Here is a 23,739-nt window from a genome sequence, read left to right on the forward strand (position 1 = left end):
TTGCGTTTTGCACGCTGGGAGAAGACACATCGCTTCTGTTCGGGGCAGCCCATCTCCGGGCGGCCTATTTTTAAGTTTTATTTTGTTCTTTTCTATTTTTTATTTTTCTAATTTAAATAATGTGGGAGTTCCAAAAAATTCACAAAATTAGAAAATGAGAATTTTAAAATAAAATGTTTAGTAAATCATAAAATGTATGTTGATTCAAATAATATTCACGATTTTATAAAAAAATGTTTGCTTATTCAAAAAATATTCAAAATTTTGAAAACAAATGTCTGGGGAATAAAAAATATTCATTATTTTTTAAAAAGTTCATGTATTTGAAATTTTTAATGAAATTGAACAAAATTTTACCAATTCAAAATATGTTCATGAATGGAAAAATATCCTAAAAATTCTAAAACTTCATGACTTACAAAATAGTCTCTTCATTCATAAAATGTCAGCTGATTCAAAAAATGATCATGCATTTACAAAAATGTTCATGAATTTCAAATTTTGTTCCACCAATTTCCAAAACAATGTTTGTCGATTCTAAAAATGTTCGCCGATTCAAGAAAAAATGTTAAAAAAATGTTCACAATTTTAAGAAAATGTTTGCAAATAGTATAAAATGTTCACAAATTCAAAAATGTTCTTGATTTTAGAAAATGGTCGAAAATTTGTAAAAGTGTACATGAATTGAAAAATGTTCACGAGTTTAAAAAATGTTCGTGATTTCATGGAATTGAGAGTGATAATGTATCTCGGTGATGCAGTAAAATGTGATCATGGTCCTTGGAGATTATGATTTATTTTTTTCACCTGTAACAATGCACGGGCGGGTCCTTTTGCTAGTCATTTCTAACGGCACTAAAATAATTTGGATTTTTATGAAAATAGTTAAAATTATAGTATGTGTGAACATGGTTCTTTTTTACGTATCTGATTTTTCTATCCAACTACATGTTTTTTGTTTCAAACTAACATGGATTACATGTCTTAATATAAAATTACGGAATGCAACCTGTACCATCATCTAGTCAAAAAAGTGAGAAAACATTGATGTCCACTAGTCATTCACTTAATCGGAATGGTTGTGCAGATATACACGTCACATGTAGGCATGATGCACCAATTCATGCTAATTAATGAAAACATGCGCGTGTAGGGCATTTCTAACTGATCCCCTATTCGGTGTTAGAGGAGGATAATTTCAGTTTTCCTCCTTTAGCCGGCACCTAACCGATCCCTAAACCGAATAGCGGAAGATAATTTATCCTCCCGCGCCTATCCCGTCCCTAAATTTACTCTGACACTACCGCTCAGAGGAAAAAGTCTCGCCTCTCCCTCCACCACTGCCTCTTCGTCGGCGACCGCCCGTTGGCTCCGCCGCTACTTCGTTGCCTCCCTTGGCCCTCACCACCCTTCTGTCCGACGCCGAACCCGTTCCGCCCTCGTCACCGCCGCCGGAATCAAGGTGAAACGCCGCCGCCGTCGCCATTACTGACTCGTCGGATTGCTTCATATTTTCTTCCTCTTTGGCGGCCGCCGCATCTGACCTTGCTTGCGCGCCGTTGCAGGTCACTCCCACGCTTCCCCACCCGCCAGTTTGGCCGAAACGACGGCGGCTGGCCGGTGCATCACCACCGCAGTGCAAGTGTTCAGTGAATTGCCTAGGTGAGTTTTTCGTTCGTTTCCTTTTGAACCGAGCCGTTTGGATTGAACCAAGCCATTTGAATTATAGATGAAGAGGTTGACAGAGATGGTCGTCGAGGACTCATCGTCATCCGAAGAGGAAGAAGATGACGGAGACTTTGAAACTGTTTTAGGCATGATTTTCAATGATGATATTCAATGCCTAGGAGAGGATCACAGTTTAGCCGCATACACATTAACCGTGATAGAGCGGAAGTCATGCCAAGATCATGAGAGACTACTTTGCTCCAAATCTAACATATCCGGAGAAGTACTTTACTCGGCTCTTTCGGATGCACACAAGTCTTTTTCTAACCATTGCAAAAGTCGTTACAAAGTATGATGACTGGTTCAAGCTCCAGAGAAATGCAAGTGGATAGATAAGTGCAAGCCTTCTAATGAAGTGCATTGCGGCTGTTCGAGTCTTGGCCTATGGGTGCTCGCCGATGTCGTTGACAACTATGTCCGCATTGGTGAAGACACAATTTTGAAGGTCGTTTGAAGGTTTACTAGCATTTAATAGTCAAAAATGATATAGGTTAGTCTGTAAAAATGATATAGAAAGCATACAAAAGTGATAATATAATAGCATTTAATAGTCAAAAAATTATAGAAACGTTGGAGAGTGATAACTTTTAGAAGAGCTCCGTAGTCGCATTTTCATGTGGGCTCCTAAACCTTGACGACGTTCTCCATAGTTTGCCCGTCTCGCAGACGTCCTTCCTGTTGAAGTACCCATGCCCCCCTATCCATTTTTCACCTGGAGAGGGTTGACTTCTAACACCTTGAGGATAAGGTCGCTGCAAAGCTTCCTCTTGGCAAGGGTGAAACGTCACCATAGTCGCCCGGGCGGCCTTGGTTAAATCGGTCCTCACTTCGCAAGTCATTTATCACATCATCAACAAGATTGAGCGTGCTTTCCTCTAGTCAGCTAAGGATAAAACTTTAGGCATGGAATGCAAGGTCAACTGGGAGACTATTTGCCACCCCACGCATCTCAGTGGGCTTGGGATCCTACACTTTGAAAAAATTGCTAGGGCTCTCAGGTTGAGATGGTCGTGGGTTGCATGGAAGGACCCAACTAAACTGTGGTGGTCTTGGGAAATCTATGCTCGGATGTGGATATGGAACTCTTCGACGTTTCCACCTTCATTACAATGGGGAATGGAGGGAAGACGCCTTTCTGGGAGGCACCTTGGTTGAGAGGAAAAAAGCCGAAAGATATCAGCACATCATCTTGGCGGTCTCCAAGCGCAAGAAGTGGGTGGTGAGGGATGCCCTGCAAGATAATGCTTGGGTGCGCAAGATCAAGCCTTCCATCAACCTCTCAATCACCCACATTGTTGAGTTTGTCGACCTCTGGATTTGTCTTGAGCAGTTTCAACTTCAACCGGGCATTGATGATGACATCTCTTGGAAACTTGAAGCGAATAAAGAGTATTCAGCGGCCTATGCTTACAGGGCCTAATTCTTTGGTTCCATGTCGACCACCATGAACAATACTATTTGAGAGGTTTGGGATCCTCCCAAGATCAAGTTCTTCTCATGGTTGGCGATTCAAAACATGATTTGGACGGCGGACATATTGAAGAAGCGAGGTTGGGGAAATTTGGGCTATGCACCCTTTGCAGAAGGGCCAACGAGACTACCGCACACATCTTCTTTCGGTCCTGGTACACGCTGCATAGCCGGATAATGTTAGAGTGGCTTGGCTTAGGGGCTCTGGAGATTAATCAATACGCGGCGGAATGCAACGTCAAGCGGTGATGAACTAACATGTTGAAGCCCAATATGACAAACCGAAAGGACATGACTTTTCTTACCATGCTTGTCAGTTGGGTCATTTGGAATGAGAAAAATGATAGTTGAAAAACTTATTCAAGATGTTTTGTTGTGGGACAGGCTATGTTGTGGTGAATGAGGCAAGCCTTTTTGCCTCTGTTTTTTTTTTAAATATCACGCATACTCCCATCCAGGTACGCTGGCCACGGCTATAGCTGGCCAAACGGGCCGGGCCAAACAGGCCAGCCCGCGAGCACGCCGGCACGGCCCGCCATGGGCCAGGCACGACACGGGCTAAACGGGCCGTGCCCGGCACGCGGCACGCCTTGGGCCGTGCCTGGGCCTGGAGCCTGGGCACACGGGCCGGCACGGCACGGCCCGTTTAATTTTTTTATATAATTTTCAGATTTTTTTACATATGCATAACTAATATATAGCCCAATAGGCCTAAAAACCAGCCCAACAGGCTGAAAATGTGCAGCCCAGCGTGCTAAACGGGCCATCGGGGCGGCCCGTTTACTAATCAGGCCGTGCCGGGCCAAGGAGCCGCGCCCGTGGGCCGGCACGGCACGGCCCGGCTATTAAACGTGCCACGGCGGGCCGTGCCGGGCCAGGCACGATTTGCACAGGCCGTGCCGTGCCGGGCCGGGCCGGCCCGTTTGGCCAGGTCTGGCCACGGCCACGGCGGCGGGTTGACAAAGTCCACCGAGCCGACCCACATGTAAGTGCCTGCGAGCACCGGCAGTAATAATAATAATAAAAGAAAAGGGAAAAGCCCCCCAAAAATCCGCCCGCCCGCCGCGCCCTTTTCCCCAAAATCAAGCCGGCCGCGCGCGGCGAACGGCGGCGCCGCCATGGACCGCTCGTGGCTTCTCGCCGCCGCGACCGGAGGCGGAGGCCCGCCGCTCCTAGCGGGTCTACTCCTTGACCGCGACCGACCGATTCGGGCCGCGGTGGCATTCGGCTACGGGGACGGCTCCTGGGATACGACGGTGACGCGCGTCGATGACGCCGCCGCCGGGGTGGTCGCCGTCGACTTCGTCGACCGCGGCGGCGAGAGACGCGCCCGTGCATTCCTCAACATCGACCGGGACGGCGTCCTGCTCCGCCTGGTCGCCGTCTTCGATACGGTGGACCACGCCACCCGAGAGAACACCCGCAACGTGTTCGTTGTATCGTCTGCACGCCGCCCTGATCCCGCTGCACCCCCACCGGCCCCTCTCCTGCTAGGCCTACCACCAGCACCTGCCATCCAGGTCGATTACATTGTCATCGATATCCCAGACAACTTCCCTGTCCCTGATGTGAGGTATGTCCTCTTAGTCATTTGGTTCTGTTTCTGCTACAGGGGGCGCTGGGGGTGGCCTCGCTCGGCTGGGGCGGCGAGGGGCTGCTCACAGATGCCATGGTTTACTTATCCTGTGCGCTGGTTGAAATGCAGTGAGCACGGCTCAAATGATGGAGATGATGGACAATATGTACCTCCACTTGGTGCTGACCCGAGTGCAGCTGGGGGCGGGCATAACATAGCAGAGTATGTCCTATCACCCATGCCACATTAACAGGCTAGATCGTTGTGTTAGTTTGGATGCATACTATGTCGGCTGGGTCGTGGCCGTTGAGAGGTTGACGCAAGTGGTGAACATGGCAGTAGTTAGTTAGTTGTTAGATGCATGTCGTTTGTTAGCTAGCTTCACGCATGGAGTTGGTATGTTAGTGGGCGTAGAAGTGGTCATGGTATTAGTGGTTAGTGGAGTATGGCGTGAACTCATGGTAACAGGGAGATGGGGGAACTGATGAGTTCCTACCGCTGATTCATACCACAGAGGCGGACCAGCGGAGGACCTGGCTGGGTGCATGATTTGTGCTTGACTGACTGTGTGCGTGCCTATTATGTTATTAGGAAAGTTTGTGTATGATAAAACAAATTGTTGAGCCAACTTATTCATTCTAGTTAGATTCCTTTATATTTTCCCTTTCCTGCAAATGGACATGAATGCAGTGGTTGCTGATTTTCTCATTCTCTGCATATCGCTGGTTGCTGATTTTCTCATTCTCTACGTATCGCTGGTTTACTCATCCTGTCTGCTGGTTGAAATGTAGTGACGGGGATGCTCAAGAGTACCTACCTCCACTTGCCGAGGACCAGCTTGCAGTTGGCGGCGGCAACAACAGGCCACAGTATGTCCTATCACCCATGATAGACTAGACCTTTGGAAGTGTGTAAGCATGTAGACGCCACATTTTCAGAGTAGCGTCCCTAACTTTTTCTGTCTCTTAGCATCCTTTCCCATTAGTTCAAATCTATTGTATGTATCTTTCATCACATGGTAGCAGATTCCAGAAGATAAACGTTGCTCCCAAAATGCAGTTAATTTACTCCTTACCTATCTTTCGGTCTAATGGCAGACCAAAAGGAAAATTAAAGAATATCAAATTTCAAGACATGCTTGTCAGTAAAGGGTGTAATACATGATAAAATCCACATGCCACCGGTGCTAGTCTCACTAAAGAACAGAAAACTGTAGCTCATGTATAATTAAATAAGTAATATAATGGAAAAGGAAGAGTCTAAGAACATGATACAATCTTATGGGCAACAATAAACTGGAAATGGCATCATCAAAGATTCATATCTGAGAAAAAAACATGGAGGTGACAATGTGTAAAGTGGTTTACATGTTTGCTAGTGTACCTTTCACTTCTCAACCATGTCTAATGGTACTTCTAGAATTGCCTTTGGCTGCAATCAGGAGAAGCAGTGAAGCATTATAACATTCCATCTATATTATTTTTAGCAATGCCCGCTATATCATTTGTGCAGGTCTTGTGTTATTTTCATTACTAATTTTAGTGTTCTGTTTACTATATTGCAGCATAAATGATAAACAGGGAGATTTGATTCAGCGTGTTCATGGTTTAGTTACATTCCTGGTGGCTACTGAAGGAATCATGGAGCTGAATGATGAGCAGTGGTCAGATGTGCGGACGATGTTCACTAACTTCCACGAGCGTTTACCGGAGGAGCATCAATTAGAACTGGAAGATCTGCTTGTGGAGAGGAGAATGGAGCGAATCCGTAGATCCAAAGGGAGAATGATGATGTCCTTCGCTTGCAACGTGACTGTTTCATTTCTGTCACATTGGATACTCTTTCTCCTGTCTATGCGATTCACAGAAAGTGTCAGCTCTGATTTGGCAACCGCTCTGGCCCCATCGGCAGCTGCTCCGGCCCCACCCAATGCACGGGAGCCAAACCAGTACTTGATATGGGGGGTAGAGAAGATAGCTGCCCCAGCTCTGATGATGTTCATGGTTTGGGCTGTGAAAATCATTTGTTATCAGGCAAGAATTTAATTTGATGGCATATAGAAACAATGATGCAGCAAACTTTCTTGTCAACAGTCTTTCGAAGATAAGCTTTTTTGCGGTTAAAGAGTTTCCGTTATTATCCAATCGCATCTGGTGGGGGCATCTTTTCTCATTTGCTGTGGACTTTGTCGGAGCTATCTTTCTTCTGTTCAAAAATGGTTTCTGGGACCAGGATATTGCAGACGGATGAACCACACCTCGAGGTATGTAACTTTCTATATTGCATCATCTGTACATTATACGGTTGTGGTATACTTCGTGTGTCGACAAACTGGGAGTTGCCCATGTGTAGTTTGATAGGTGTTGAGATTTGTTGCGATCTGTATCACTTTGACCCAGGTTTTCGATCTTTGGCATCATATCCATCCTTTCATCTTTGTTCTATGTTGCCTGTTGTCTGTCATTGAATTTTCGTTTTGCTTCCTGCGATAGCAGTAGACCAAGCCATTCTGAGGGTGTATGCTAAATACAAAGTAGGCTAACTGCAGCAAAACGCAGTCAAGGAAAGTTGCACTTTTATAGTAGTGTCATCTGTAGTTGGATAGGCGTTAACATTGGTTGTGGTTACCTTGTACCAGTTATCCGATCTGTCGCATTATATCTATCATGTCATGTTTGCTCTCTATACTATCTTCTGTCTTTGATTGAATTTCATTTTGCTTGCTGCAATAGCAGTAGACCGAGTTGTTCTCTGTTCTGAGGTTAGGCTGATTAGAGCAAAATGCAGTTAAAAGAAGAAACAGTTTTAACCGCTGAAACTGAATATTATTCTCTGAAGAGACATGCCTTCTGGATCGATGAACAAGTCATGCATGTTCTCCCTTCTACTGATGCTACCCTGCCCCCTAAAGTCTCTTTTCTGAACATTGTGGTCGTGCTCCACGATACAGATACTATTGTTTGTTATTGTAGTGATGCACTGTTCATGTACTATAAAAGTTAGAAATGCAGACCTATACTGCTTCAGTAAAGTTGAACCACAAAATGATCACTACCAATATCATGAGCACGACTGTGAGTTATAATAAGGTCACCAATAGCATCATGGATATAGAGTAGAGCCTTTTTTAGGGCACTGTCATCAGTAGAACTGGTTGGGGATAGACTGATTTTAGTCGGTGGATTTTGCCAGAAGCATCAAACACATCATCCAAGCTGTCAGCCCAGCCTTCACTAATCTCTCTAATCTTTATATCCTGCCCTTTGCCTTTCTTCTCTTTCTTGTTCACCAAAACGGTTAGCTGCAAGTTTGTCTCTTTTGTCTTTTTTCAGCGAGGCGTAGTTGTAGGCCTTTCGCACCTTGATCAGGTATAAGTAATGATATCCATATATATGATCGCTTGTGCCGCAACATTGTTCATTGCAGTTGGCACGTAGTTTGATGGATGGCCGGACAGCGACAGAGCACCAGATGCATGGTGTAGACATACTGCTTTGGAGTAACACTCAACTGTCACCACGAATTGGCCGTCTCTAACGGCGGGTGATATTGCAGGCATAGGAGGTGCAGTTGGGATGGCTGGGAAGTTGTTCTCAGTAGGCATAACATAGGAATATCAATACTAAGGCCTTTCAAGCTATCTATGTAGCAGATTATAGCCATGTCGCAGCACAGTTATTAATGAACTAAAGTATTAATCATTTGCTAAATAGTTATAACAGGACATCACAAGTAAGTAAACAGCAACACACCTGTCAAAAAAAAAACACCTGTAAAGGGAAGCCAGATTGGCATCCACGGTGGGCGATAAACTCAACCTGGCTCGTTGTTTCTTTTCGCACATCATGGGCACTGCTCCTGCCAGTCAACACTTGCTGAACTTTGATGGTTTGAATTTACGGCGACTCTTGGCTCAGGAGGCCCATGCCCTTGAAAGTCCCTTCTCTCGTGAGTAAATCAAGAGAATCATTCTTGCCACGCCCTCTGACTGTGCTTCAGGCCCTGATGGCTTCTCTTGTCTCTTCTTCAAGTTGTGTTGGGATATAATCGCCCATGATCTTCTGAGGGCTCTTGATCATCTCCTTAAGGGACCGTTCCTTAACTTGAGTCACCTAAATTCCTTTGTCATGCTGCTGCTGCCCAAAACGGGAAACCCCTTGGATATTAATATTAATTACTTCAGGCCCATCTCCCTAATCCATGGCTTCTCCAATTTTTTTGACACGCTGCTGGCTGCTCGCCTCGCCCCCCTGCTGCTTGCTCTAATTTTGCCGGCCCAGAGCATTTTTACTTGCAATCGTGGCAGCCAGGAGAACTTCAAGTTAGTCCATGGCACCAACTCTGGAACATTCTCATTTGTAGCAAGAGATGCCTTTTTCCGGATTACCTTCATCAGTGGAGGCCCAGTGAGCAAAGTCTCCATAGGCAGCATCATCTACTTCTTCCTTGCCCTTCGACATCCCATGACCCATGGTCTCCTTCAACTGCCATGTGTGCCCTTTGACCCCCTGATTTTGCCAAGTATCCACCTCTGCCTCTAGTAGTTTGACCCACTGAGTTCCCTGAATGTCCACATTTGCCTCTAGCAATCCTGCCTCTGCCACGAGTTGGACAGTCCCACTTCAAGTGACATGCCTCCCCACAGGTATAACAGCCCCTGGAATCTCTCCACTCCATGTGCTCTGTGATTGCAAACGTCGAAGCCGCTACAACCTTCACGTTTGCTTGCTCAAGAGATGCCCGCAACTCCTCTTGAGTCACTGCAATAGCCTCATCAATAGTAGGCAGGAGAGTTTGGTGCAGCAGGGATGCCTCCTGCCATGAAAGCACCCTTTGAGGCCCTCCAAAAGTTTCAGCACACACCTGTGTGCCATCCCCTTGTGCCTTGACTTGATGCAAACTGAGGATCACAGTTATCCTGGGCTACCCAGAAAGCCTGCAACTCTGCCACATATGCCATCACTGACATGTCATGTTGGCGCAGCCGACTAATCTTCCTATCAATCTGAGCAATGAGCATGGCATTGCCCTTGCCAGAGTACTGGGTGGACAGATTCTTCCATATCTCAGCAGATGTGGATAGCCCCTCCACAGAGCGTCCAATAGAGGGCACCACCGAGTTTAACAACCACCCAATAAGCATAGAGTTGATGACCTTCCACCTCTTTCCGTCTGCACTAGTGTTGTCTCCTGGTTCTGCAACAATACCCAACAAGTGCCCATCAAGCTCCTTCTGCTCCACAGCCAGCAATGCCCTCCGAGACCAGCTCAGATAATTGGTAGCCCCTCTAGCTTGATGTCCGTGGGTGACAGCTCGACCTTCTGAGCCACTTCCTGCCGAGGAACGATGGCCCCAGATTTCGAGCCCGCGAGGAACGAAGTGAGCTTCTCGACAGCCTCAGCAAGGCCTTTTGGTTCACCCATCTGTCTGACCAGCTACATGCATCAGCAACGTCGCCTTCTCCCCCTGGTAAGCAGCTGCCGTAGCAGCTCCAGTCGCTGCTTCCTTTCCCTCTGCAATAAGCGACAGCAGCAGTTCCAGTCGCTGCCTCCTTCTCCTTCAGCAATCGGCAGCAGCAGCCTCCACATGCAGCCACAACAGCAGTTACAGCAGCAAGTCTATGCGCAGATGCAGCCAGTCAGCAGCATCCAGCACCAGCAGCTCCACTTCTTCCTCCCACTGCTTCCTTTCTTCCTCCCGCTGCTTCCTCTCTCCGTCTCCTTTCCTCTACGAGAGACACAGCCCTCCAGCAGCTCCACTTCACCCAGCCGCTCCACTTCTTAACCTGCGCCATTCCAGCACTGCGTTCTGCTGCGGGCTGTATTGCTGATCTCTCAGCGCTGCTGTAGTCCTGACCGTGTTTTTTGAGGCCATTTCTGAGGATGTTCAGAGTTGGAGAGTAGCGGGCTGTATTGTTGATCTCTGAGCCCTGCTGTAGTGTGGGAGTGTAGCCGTTCTGCTGTTTTCTAGCTGTTTAGTGTGGCTGGTCTTGTGAGCTGGCGTCCTGTTCTCCTCAGGAAACTGTCTAGTCATTCCCTTCCCTGGTTTAATAAAGCCTTTAATAGGGCATTATTGTTAGCAATAGTTGTGCTCAGGCTGACAGCCTGTTGTCTCTAGATAGGGATACTATGCTGTAGAGACACAAACGTGAAGAGCATGTATTTGCCGAAGAACTATCTAATTGAGAAATGAACGCTGAGTAACTGCCCTTTATTATTGATCAAATGTGATCAAGTGCATTACGTATTTACTTACCAGTTTACACATGTCTATCATTACAGGACATACCGTGACAAAGAGACTGGTGAGGGGTTGCTGATCCTGGCAAAGACTGGTTAAGATGAAACAAATGAAGCGACATGACCAGAAGAGTAATAATAGAGAAGCAAATGCAGTCCGTGATATAGATAACTACCACAAGAAGCAAAGAAATGGTGGATGTAGGGCAAGTAAATGAAGTCGGTGATAATGCTGAGGATATCCCCAAACTTATCTGTGCTAGTGGTACTAGTACCATGCTAGCGGTGATGATGATTTTGCGTACATATGTGACTGGAGCCAGGTGGTATACGTACTGCTGTAGTTAAAAATTAGCAGACACGAGGGTCGGTGCTCGGAAAACTCCTAGTTAGCTTGTATAGTAGTATATCACGCTGGACATGGTTAACCACACGGGAACGGGATAGGACTTGCCATTCTTAAAAAGGCGCTGAGCTTCCGTCTTGCATCATTTTTCGTCAGTACGAGTAAACTGTGGCCCCGTTTCGGCCTGGGACAGCAATGGCCGGCCACCGCTGATCTTTCCTGCCCGTCGATCGACACTTTGACTGGGAGTGGGAGAGAAAGCCACATACCGGTCCATGATGACACGCCGTGGTTTCACCCTACACTAGTCGCACGCTGCAGGAAGAAAAAAAAAACTGTGCGATATATATATACTATAAGGAAATGCAGGCGGTTTGGACAGATTGTACATATTCCCTCCGTTTGAAAATACTTGTCATCAAAATGAATAAAAAAGATGTATCTACACATATTTTAGTTTGAGATACATTTCTTTTTATTTATTTTGATAACAAGCATTTTCGGACAGAGGGAGTACAACTTAGCGAGCGAACTCTGCTCTGCGATGCACTGTTTCATTCGAGATATCGTCCGCCTCACCTGGGTAGCACTTGCACGCTGGCTGGGCAGCACTTGCGTAGAACCTCGTAGTCCTCCCATGTTGCTGCATCTGGCGCACGACGGCCTGGTTACCATGCTTCATCATGCGACGGTTGAGGATGTTAGCTGTAATAACTTCAGTTGCAAACGGATCCAGAGTGCGCGGGCGTGTTTGGTTGCCTGCATGAGGCCCAATCAGGCCCGTGCGGGAAGAAAACGGGCTGTTTGGTTGGCTGCATACACTGTTCGGCCTGCATAGTACGGAACTTAAAGCATCTCTGGGCTGGCTCGCTGGCGCTTAGATCGACAGTTTTGTCGATCTTGCGAGTCAGGCCGAGGCGAGCGCAAGCGAGGTGGCCCTTGCATGAGTGGAGACGGGAGGGATGCAAGCTTCTCACTAATCTCCTCTCTCTTGTCCCCCTGATCTACACAACGGTGCTTCGATTCGAGGTAGCTCTACATGAAAAAGATGCACCACGATGCTACGGTTCCATTCAGGCGATCGGTTCGTAATTTCGTCGGCCGAAAGTTCTTTATTTCGTGTTCCCGTTTGGAGTTATTCTGGACGAATTTTGTTAGATTCGTCGCGCACGATCGATCGTTTAAAATTTCCTTTGACCAGCAGCCCAATCTTGCAGTTTCGCACAACATTCGTGTTGTAAGTTTTTTCTTTCGACGATCGTAGCTTCATCTCTCCTTGAACAACAGTCTAGTGCACTCACGCCGCCATGTTGAGCTCCTCTATCCTCTGCTCAGAGCCCTCCTATTCATCCCCCTCGACGCCGACGCCCTTCCACTTGATCTCCTTGCTCGCGTCCTACTACACTAGAGTCGTTTCCGGCGTCGCTTATCTCGGCCTACTCTCTGTCGTCCTCCTACTGTACCGACTCTATGCTCGTCATGTTGGACACAGCGCCACGGCCACTATCCACCGCAGTCGTCATGGTCCGGCGCACACTGCATTTCTTCTCCCCCTTCATCTGCTAGCTCTTAACCCTGTGTGCTAAGTGCAAGTGCTAGCTCTTAATCATACCCCATGCGGGCAACCAAAACAACGTGTAGTTGTATGCGCCGAGACAATGCAGGCAACCAAACAACGTGCCAAAATTGATCCCCTAATACAGGAAGTCCATATGCAGGCAACCAAACAACTTGCAGATGTCGCATATGAGGCTGTTTTTCCAGAGCCAGACTGAGTGGAGAAGGGTATGTAACGCAGCGCAGGTACTGTAGCCGACGGCAACCAAACACGCCCCAGGTGGACGCAACTCGACCTGCCCGCGAATGTGGGTGATGTGTGCCGCCCAGTCCAAGTCGTCCAAGTATTCTCCTGCCAACGCCGCCATGGCCCCAATATTTGCTTCCTTGCCGTAGAGCGCCTCGAATGGGGCACTGGAGCAAGGACTGGAAGGTGGAGTTATATCAAAATTTGTCCATTGGCAGCCAACGACGCCATTTGATGCTGCATGTTGTGCATCGGAGGTACATCTTAATGCATTGGTTCACCCTCTAGCTCCGGCCATCCGTCCGCGGGCGGTAGGCGGTGGAGTAGAATAGTTTGGTGCCGGCGTTGGTGAGAAGTTCCCGTCATAGATTGCCCGTGAGCACCTTGTCACGGTCGAAGACAATCGAAGCCAGGACGCAGTGGAGCTTAACAACGTTGTCCCATAATGCATGCGCCACTTGTGTTGTTGTGAATGGGTGGCGAAGCGGCACAAAATGGCCAATTTGGTGAAGCAATCGACCTGATAGAGTTAACCTTGTTGTATAAGTGGGTAATTGGTTTTGCTTTGAGTCATCCAGGTAGTAGTAGCTGCGGCAGTGTGCACACACAGAGATGTGGCCGTGTGTGTGCGTGCAAGCTACAACAGTATTGTGTTTAACCAGTCAAATGCATGCATGCATGGGTTAGTTAGTGGCTGTATGGATAAGTTGTTAGCTCCAGAGGGATTTCAGGATAGTTAGCTGGGCGTACGGTATGTGGAGTAGTGGCCGAACCTGCCGGCTAGTCAGTACGTGTGTGAGGCCAACTCCTTGTATATATGATGCATATCAAGCAATGAGAACGAAGCCGAGAGGGCTGAAGGAGAAAGCATGTAGCGCCTGTGATTTTCACCAGGAGACAAGGCAAAGCCAGCTTTCTCCTTGATGAAGTGTGTGTGCGTGAGTTTTCATGGTGTGTGTCCTTGTGGTCTTGAGAGATACAAAGAGAGAAGCCTCAGGAGAGTTGTGAGAAGCAACATGAGGAAGAAGAAGAGTGGCGCTGCGAGGAGGCGGCGCCAACACGACCACCATCATTTATGGTGTCGTAGCCCTTGGATTTTGTCGACAAAATCCATCGCCAGATCTTGCCATGGCACGGTAGGGACTGGAAGAGGAACGAGCAGCCCCGCCGAATTCGAGTGCTCGTGTTTTGCTTTTGCTTGTTGGCACATGGTGCACTGGTGCATGCAGAGTCGTCGACGCCCGCCTTCAGGTCGTGCCGCTCGAAATGCTTCTTCACCCGGTGGTACGTCGCGGTGGAGCCAGCGTGGTCGCCCACGGCTCTATTATGAAGAGCCAAGATGAGCTTGGTGTTTGCCGTGGAGCCAGGGAGGTGTTCGCGCCAATGCATAGGCGCCCACGACGGCGGATGAGTGCGATGTGGAGATCATAGCCGTCGTCGTCGGGCCTGTGTATGGAGATTTTTTGGACTCGCTCTTGCGCATCCGCGTTGGTCTCGTAGGTGGATGGTTGACCACGTCCTGAACCCATGCCATATTGCACAAGGAGAGGGCGGCGACATTGAGCAGATTGCCCATGTGAGAGAGGGCGTCTACCGCGCCGTTGTCGATACCGCTCTTGTATCGGAAGCGGAATTGAAGACACGCCAACTCCGACATCGCCTCCAACTGCTACTCATTGAGGGTGTATAGGCTCTTGTAGTCGGTGAAGTTCACGAATGGTCCCCGTTGCAAGTACGGCATCCACTTGTCGACGACCATCATAACTGTGAGTAATTATGTCTCGTAGGTGGATAGTTTCTGGTTCCACATACCCATCGCATTGTTGAAATACGCCACCGGGTGACCATCTTCATTAGGATTGCACCGATGTTGGTGTCACAGGCATCGGTTTCAATGGAGAAGGGGCTGTCGAAGTTTGGCGGCGCCATCACTGTGTGGTCATATGACAATCTTGAGAAGTCGAAAGCAACCTGTGTTTGCTCGTTCCACGCGAAGCCCTTCTTGGTGAGAAGTTGAGTAAAGGGCTTGGCGGTGATCCCATACCATGGGGAAAACTTGCGGTAGTACCCCTTGAGGCCGAGGAAGCCATGCAGCTTCGTCGCGTTCATCGGTGTGGGCCACTGTACCATCACCTAGGTCTTTTTCTTGTCGGTGACGACGCCCTCCCGCGGAATCATATGGCCGAGGTAGTCACTGTGGTCACGTGTGAATGAGCACTTCGACACCTTGGTATATAGATTGTGGGCGCGTAGCAGCTCGAACACCAGACGCAAGTGGTCGACATGATCATGGAGAGTGGCGTTGTAGAAAAGAATGTCATCAAGGATACAAACTTATAGATGTACACATGGAAGATGGCATTCATCAGGCATTGGAAGGTCATCGCCGCATTTGTCGGACCGAAAGGCATGGTGCGAAATTGAAGTGGCCATGGTGTGTTTTAAACACGGTCTTTGCCTCATCTTCCTCTTTCATGCGGATTTGGTGGTATCCGGTGAAAGGATCAAGATGGACCTAGGCGTGCGTGGAGGGAGAGGGCATGAATAGGTACATTTACAAATTTTAATTACTTATTAGCAATTTTAGCCAAGTGCGGAATATAAAGATGAGCATAACAATTACTATGGTGAGGCAAGTTCTAGCATACGATGGTAACAATGATATGGTGAGTGCAAAAACACAATATTATAAAAAGTGCATGGTCAAGGGGCCAAAGTAGACAACAAGTACTTGGGTTAGGGATAACCGAAACTCCGGAGACGAGGATGTACCCTGATGTTCACTTTCTTGGAGGGGATCTAATCACCATTGGAGGAGTGGGTGTTACCATGAAGGCACACCAACAACACGAAGACCCATCCTATTCTCCTTGAGATATCACAACAAATGTGATTCTCAACCACTAGTGGTAGACCTTCAAGCGGCCTCCAAACCTTTACAAACTTTCTGGGGGTAAATCCATTGATTCCTCACCGGAGACCTCATATCCGCCTAGGAGTCTCCAATGCACCCTGGTAACTCCATTGCCAATGCCACCACCTCCTCTTAACGTAGTTTCCATGACCTGCGCCCTCGAGTTCAACCACCAAACAACCAGTGAGGATCTCCAAGCTTTGATTTGGATTTTTTTCTTTGCCATCTCCAAGTAGTAACTAGTAGTTCTGAAAGTTAGCAATTGATCCTCCAAGTTTGTTAGATCAAATTTGTAGAAAACAATTTTTTGCACCTGGATAGTTGTGTCAAGTATGATAATTTTGCATATATAATTTTTTGTGTTTCTAATTTCTCTCATTTATGTTTTGATGGAATTTTTTTTGCAAGAGAGAATCATGCATGCTTCCTTCATCTTAGGTGCTTCATATGTACTGATGCTTCTTCAATGCTTTGTATGTTCTATGTACAGATCGACTTTAGTCTATTCCTAGGTGTAGATGGCATTTCTTCATAGCATACATGTTTCCTAGGTTTTCTATGCATAGATGGAAGTACAAACATGCTTCTAGTAGTAGTGCATATATATCCTCAAACTATGACAATATGATAGCCACACATATTATATCATGTTAGAAGCAGGTTCCATTAAGCACACTATTTCTTCTTCAGGATCTTCAATGTTTAATTCATTGACAATAGAGAGTTCAGCCTATGTCTTTATTTGTACATAAGTAGTAGTGCACTTATTATTACTCTTATTTTTAACAAAAGACGCTAGCACATGCTCTCTAATTTTCATTGAAAAGGTGTTTTTCAGCATATGCAATAGGTTCGACCTCTTTGATAGTATTTACACAAATTTCTTTCTCAAAAGAATTACTTGTCTTAGAAATATCTTTAAAAGGTTCATGATATTTTTCCCATCTAGCTTTACAAATCTTAATATGATAAGCAAAAGATTCAATAAGATCGACAAGTACTTCAAAATCATGACCATACACTAGTAGAAAAACTACTTTACGTGAGATACATTAGTCCTGGTTTGTAAACGGACCGACACTAATGTGACCATTAGTGCCGGTTCCAACGGCTAGGCGGGCGGTCATCATTAGTCTCGGTTCGTGTCACAAACCGGGACTAAAGAGGTGGTGGCAGGCTGGGGCCCCAACATTTCCTTTAGTCCTGGTTCGTGTCACGAACCAGTACTAGAAGCTCACATATAGTCCCGGTTTGTGCCATGAACCGAGACTAAAGATTTTCCTATATATACTCTTCGTCGAGCCCGCGATCGAGCTCTCTGTTCTTTCCCTTTCCTCTCCTCTTCGTTTTTCCCCAAAGCTCGAGCTCATCCTTCATTTTGCCCAAAATTTGTCAAGATTTGAAGGTCCCCCATCCATCCAAGTGATCACAAAGGTTAGCAACTTTGTCCTTTTATCTCTCATTGCTAGATTAGCTCTTGCAATGCTCTATAAGTATAGTGATTTGTGGATTTAGTTTGGGAGTGATTATACGTGGTAGTTTATCTGATTTATATGCAATTTGAGCTCAAACTAACTCATACTTTGCATATGTAGGTGTGGTTTACTTAACGCCTTCCCGTCCCCGTCCTAACCACTGTAGATCGCCCGCACCGTCCCATCGCCGACACCACCTTGGTGAGCCCTTGTTCTTCTTTCTTTTTTATATAAAAAAAATCATGTTTTTGTGATTTAGATATATAGTTACTTGTATAATATTCTTACCCGTACGTTGTTTGTATACATAGTGGCATGGTTTTGATATCCGTCCCCGTCGGTCCTCGTTCGGTTTATGATTCGGATGTGGTATATTCTCTTTTATAACTATCTGTTGCATTTCGTGTTTCTGACAAATTATGCCCATCAAGTTGACATAGATATTTTTATCTAGGAGGTATGTGAACCGGAAATTCCAACCGACCCTCTTGTCAAGAGGTTAAATTTAGTTAAAAAAACGAGTATATGAAAGAAAAATTGAAAAGAATTGAAGAAGAGAAGATGAAACTGGAGCTGTATGTTGCCGATGTCGTCGATGATCACAAGATCAAGATGGAGAAAATGCGCTTGAAGGTTAGAAAGATTAGAAAATATGCCATTGATAATGAGGCTTGGTATCATTATGTTGTTGGATCAATTGTTACCTTAGTTGCGATCTTGATCGCATTTGTTGTTGCATTTATGCTTTAGCTAGAGAGTGTGTATGTTGTTTTATGAGAATAAGTGTGTATGAACTTGTATTAATTTGGTCTTTTTGGTGTTGTGTAATGAAGATGAGTCGGCAATGAATGTACGATGACCGATGCTCTCCCCAGTTCATTAATGGCGTGCATACTTTTCTACTTGCGGCTGAGGCAAACAAGCGGGCGGATGGTTTTATGTGTTGTCCATGTGCTGTCTGTAAGAATGATCAGAGTTACTCCAAGTCAAGAACCATTCACGTCCACCTGTTTGAGTCCGGTTTCATGCCCCACTATAATGTTTGGACCAAGCACGGAGAAAGAGGGGTTATGATGGAAGACAATGAAGAAGAAGGGGACGATGAAAGCTATCCTGGCCATGGGTTCCCTGAATACGATGGTACAACAATGGGGGAAGAAGCTGAGCCGGCAATGTGGGAAGAAGCTGAAGAAGAGGCATCAGATGAGCCCGCTGATGATCTTGGTCGGGCCATTGCCGATGCAAAGAGAAACTGTGCAAGTGAAAAGGAGAGCTGAAGCTGCAACGCATGTTAGAGGATCAGAAAAAATTGTTGTACCCAAATTGCGAAGCTGACAAGAAAAAGCTGGGTACCTGATACGTCTCCAACATATCTACTGATCGTAATGCTTTTCCTCTTGTTTTGGACTCTAATTTGCATGATTTGAAAGAAACTAACCCTGGACTGACGCTGTTTTCAACAGAACTACCATGGTGTTGTTTTTGTGCAGAAATAAAAGTTCTCGGAATGGAACGAAACTTTGCGAGGATTTTTTACACAATAATTTTTTTTGAGCCAAGAACCACCGAAGGGGGCACCTGGGTGGGCATAACCCACCAGGGCGCGCCCCCTCCAGTCGCACCCAGGTGGGTTGTCCCCACCTGGCGGCCCCGAAGACCCTGAAACCGACGCTATAAAATCACATATTTCCAGAAAAAATCAGGGAGAAAGAATTATCGCGTTCCATGAGACGGAGCCGCCGCCGTCTCCTGTTCTTCATCGGGAGGCCAGATCTGGAGTCTGTTTTGGGCTCCGAAGAGGGGGATCTTCGATCTTCGTCATCACTAACCCTTCTCCATCGCCAATTCCATGATGCTCCCCACCGGAAGTGAGTAATTCCTTCGTAGGCTTGCTGGTCGGTGAGGAGTTGGATGAGATTCATCATGTAATCTAGTTAGTTTTGTTAGGGCCTTATCCCTAGTATCCACTATGTTTTGAGATTGATGTTGCTATGTCTTTGCCATGCTTAATGCTTGTCACTTTGGGCCCGGGTGCCCTGATTTCAGATCTGAACCGTTTATGCTATCACCATTATATCTATGTTCTAGATCCGATCTTGCAAGTTATAGTCACCTACTACGTGTTATGATCCGGCAACCCTGGAGTGACAATAGTCGGGACCACTCCCGGTGATGACCGTAGTCTGAGGAGTTCATGTATTAATCGTGTGTTAATGCTTTGTTCCGATTCGCTATTAAAAGGAGGCCTTAATATCCCTTAGTTTCCAATTGGACCCTGCTACCACGGGAGGGTAGGACAAAAGATGTCATGCAAGTTCTTTCCACAAGCACGTATGACTATTTACGGAATACATGCCTACATTATATTTATGAACTGGAGCTAGTGATGTATCGCCCTAGGTTATGACTGTCACATGATGAATATCATCCAACAAGTCACCGATCCAATGCCTACGATTTTCCTACTTATTGTTCTTGCTAAGTTACCATTGTTATCGTTACTGTTGCATTTGCTATAAAACTACTGCTATCACTGTTACCGTTACTATTGATGTCGCTACTATTATCAAAACTATCATACTACTTTGCTACTGATCACTTTGCTGCAGATAATTAATCTCCAGGTGTGGTTGAATTGACAACTCAGCTGCTAATACTTGCAAGTATTCTTTGACTCCCCTTGTGTCGACTCTATAAATTTGGGTTGAATACTCTACCCTCGAAAACTGTTGCGATCCCATATACTTGTGGGTTATCAAGACCTTTTTCTGGCGCCGTTGCCGGGGAGCATAGCTATATTTGTTGAGTCACTTGGGATTATTATCAATTTATCACAATGAAGAATCTGAAGGATGCTAAGACTAAGATTTATCCCTCTAAGACGAGGGGAGGTAAGGAACTGCCGTCTAGCTCTGCTTTAGATTCACCTTCTGTTATAAGTAAACTTGCAACACCACCACATGCTATCGATCCTGATATGTCGCAAGTTATTGATGATGCTACTTTTGCTACGAATGATACTTATGATGATGCTAGTACCTTGCTTGATGATGATGTGCCACTAGGTGAATTTCTTGATAAACAAATTGCTAAAGTAAGACAACATGATATTGTTGAAATTGATGATGAGCTTGAAACTGAAAATCTTGAAACACCTATTAGAACTAGCCCTCCTAGATATGAATTGCCAAAGGTACCAGAAAGTTATGTTATGAATGAGGAGACAACCAGAGATATTCTTGCTTGTAAGGATAGAGATGATCTAGAGAAATTATTATGCAAGTATAAAGAAAAATCCTTGAATGCTAGAATGCAATATGATCCTAAGTTTGCTACTTCACCTATCTTTATTGATAATAAGGATTATGAATTCTCTGTCGACCCAGAGTTAATTACTTTGGTTGAATTTGATCCTTTCCATTGTTATGAAACTGAAACGATTGTGGCACATCTTACTAAGTTGAATGACATAGCCACCCTTTTTGCTCATGATGAGAAGAATCGCTATTACTATATTCTCAAATTATTTCCGTTCTCATTAAAGGGTGATGCTAAAGCTTGGTACAATACTCTTGCTCCTGGTTGTGTGTGTAGTCCCCAGGATATGATTTATTACTTCTCTGAGAAATATTTCCCTGCTCATAAGAAACAAGCTGCTTTACAGGAGATATTTAACTTTGTGCAAATTGAAGAAGAGTCTCCCACAAGCTTGGGGGAGGCTTTGCCAATTGCTTAATACTTTGCCCGATCATCCTCTTAAGAAAAATGAAATACTTGATATCTTCTATAATAGACTAACCGATGATTCTAGGGATTTCCTAGATAGTTGTGCTGGTTGTGTTTTCAGGGAGCGAACTATTGGGTAGCTGAAGAATTATTGAATAACATATTGAAAAATTATGATGATTGGACTCTTCCTGAACCACTGCTTAAACCCACTCCGAAGAAGAGGGGTATCTTATATCTCAGTCCTGAAGATATCCAAGAGGCAAAGAAATCTATGAAGGAAAAAGGTATTAAAACTGAGGATGTCAAAAATTTACCTCCTATTGAAGAAATACATGGGCTTGATACACCACCACCACGTAAGGTGGTAGAGGTAAATTCTCTAAAGAAATTCAATGATAATGATAATCCTCACAATATGCACCCTAGCCAATGCCTTTATGAGTCTGAAAATTACATTAGAAAGCAAGATCACTTCAATGCAAACACTACTGGAATCAGCTTCTTTGCCGTCCGCCATGGCAGACGGCAAAGGCATAGATCCCGGATGGCAAACTTCTTTGCCGTCCGCCAGCAGACGGAAAACTATCCGTCTGAACAGGTGCCAGCAAAGGCCTTCTTTGCCGTCCGCTTCCATGAAATGGACGGCAAAGGATTGTGCCGTCCGCCATCTGAGGCGAGCAGACGTCAAAGACAACGGACGACAGTGGGGTGGCGTCAGAGCCGTTAGGGGGTTAACGCCGCTCTTTGCCGTCCGCCAACGGACGGCATAGAGTCGAAGCTCTTTGCCGTCCGCTGACGGATGGCAAAGAGCTCAGTTAGGACAGCACTGGGAAGCTGCCACGTGGCCAGCTATGCCGTCTGCCAGCAGACGGCAAAGATTCAAAGGTCTTTGCTTTCCGCCAGCGGACGGCAAACTGTCCAAATAGGTTCTACAGGTAGCTGCCATGTGTCCTCTTTGCCGTCTGCTAGCGGGATGGCAACGGAGGGGAGGGGGTGGGGGGGGACGTGGAAGGGGCGGCGGGGGTACGGTGGAGGTCGGGCAGCCGCAGGGGAGGGGTGCGGGGCGGCCGGGTACGGCAGACGGGGTCGGCGGCGGCGGCGCGGGTGTGGGTGGGGAGGGAATGAGAGAGTGAGAGAACAGAGAGAGGACGGGGGTGGGATGGCCATTAACGTACCCGCCTCTTTGCCGTCTGATACGTCCATTTTGCATCATGCTTTTATATCGATATTTATTGCATTATGGACTGTTATTACACGTTATGTCACGATACTTATGGCTATTCTCTCTTATTTTACAAGGTTTAACATGATGAGGGAGAATGCCGGCAGCTGGGATTCCGGGCTGGAAAAGGAGCAAATATTGGAAACCTATTCTGCACAGCTCCAAAAGTCCTGAAACTCCACGAAAGTCATTTTTGGAATTAATGATAATTATTGAGCGAAAGAAGTACCAGAGGGGGCCCACACCCTGGCCACGAGGGTGGGGGGCGCGCCCACCCTTACAGGGCGCGCTCCCCTGCCTCGTGGGCCCCCTGGTGGCCCTCCGGTGCCCATCTTCTGCTATATGAAGTCTTTTACCCTGGAAAAAATCATAAGCAAGCTTACGGGACGAAATTCCGCCGCCACGAGGCGGAACCTTGGCGGAACCAATCTAGGGCTCCGGCGGAGCTGTTCTGCCGGGGAAACTTCCCTCCGGGAGGGGGAAATCATCACCATCGTCATCACCAACGATCCTCTCGTCGGGAGGGGGTCAATCTCCATCAACATCTTCACCAGCACCATCTCCTCTCAAACCCTAGTTCATCTCTTGTATCCAATCTTTGTACCAAAACCTTAGATTGGTACCTGTGGGTTGCTAGTAGTGTTGATTACTCCTTGTAGTTGATGCTAGTTGGTTTATTTGGTGGAAGATCATATGTTCAGATCCTTCATGCATATTAATACTCCTCTGATTATGAACATGAATATGCTTTGTGAGTAGTTACATTTGTTCCTGAGGACATGGGTGAAGTCTTGCTATTAGTAGTCATGTGAATTTGGTATTCGTTCGATATTTTGATGAGATGTATGTTGTCTCTCCTCTAGTGGTGTTATGTGAACGTCGACTACATGACACTTCACCATTATTTGGGCCTAGAGGAAGGCATTGGGAAGTAATAAGTAGATGATGGGTTGCTAGAGTGACAGAAGCTTAAACCCTAGTTTATGCGTTGCTTCGTAAGGGGCTGATTTGGATCCACTTGTTTCATGCTATGGTTAGGTTTACCTTAATACTTCTTTTGTAGTTGCAGATGCTTGCAATAGGGGTTAATCATAAGTGGGATGCTTGTACAAGAAAGGGCAGCACCCAAGCACCGGTCCACCCACATATCAAATTATCAAAGTAACGAACGCGAATCATATGAGCGTGATGAAAACTTGGTTGACGATAATTCCCATGTGTCCTCGGGAGCGATT

At 46.2% G+C, this 23,739-nt stretch overlaps 1 protein-coding gene and 1 pseudogene across 1 annotated transcript; one reads left to right on the top strand and one right to left on the bottom strand.

Annotated features, from left to right (window-relative positions):
- The first annotated feature begins 4,252 nt into the window (after positions 1 to 4,252).
- LOC109744266 (uncharacterized) lies at positions 4,253 to 11,480 on the top strand. Its single transcript, XM_020303367.4, has 5 exons — positions 4,253 to 4,771; positions 4,904 to 4,996; positions 5,566 to 5,643; positions 6,339 to 7,037; positions 11,057 to 11,480. The coding sequence occupies exons 1-4, from the start codon at positions 4,317 to 4,319 to the stop codon at positions 6,817 to 6,819; spliced, it is 1,107 nt and encodes a 368-aa protein (XP_020158956.1). The 5' UTR covers positions 4,253 to 4,316; the 3' UTR covers positions 6,820 to 7,037; positions 11,057 to 11,480.
- On the bottom strand, positions 8,790 to 10,198 carry LOC141042130 (uncharacterized; annotated as a pseudogene).
- Positions 11,481 to 23,739: the final 12,259 nt, after the last annotated feature.

Source organism: Aegilops tauschii, chromosome 2 (assembly GCF_002575655.3).
Source record: "Aegilops tauschii subsp. strangulata cultivar AL8/78 chromosome 2, Aet v6.0, whole genome shotgun sequence".
Lineage (NCBI taxonomy): Eukaryota > Viridiplantae > Streptophyta > Magnoliopsida > Poales > Poaceae > Aegilops > Aegilops tauschii.

Excerpts from the sequence above, each read along its gene's own strand:
- LOC109744266 (XM_020303367.4), top strand. The coding sequence starts at position 4,317 with ATGGACCGCTCGTGGCTTCTCGCCGCCGCGACCGGAGGCGGAGGCCCG. Across the intron at positions 4,772-4,903 it reads TTCCCTGTCCCTGATGTGAG|TGAGCACGGCTCAAATGATG; the intron begins GTATGTCCTCTT and ends GTTGAAATGCAG. Across the intron at positions 5,644-6,338 it reads GGCGGCAACAACAGGCCACA|CATAAATGATAAACAGGGAG; the intron begins GTATGTCCTATC and ends ACTATATTGCAG.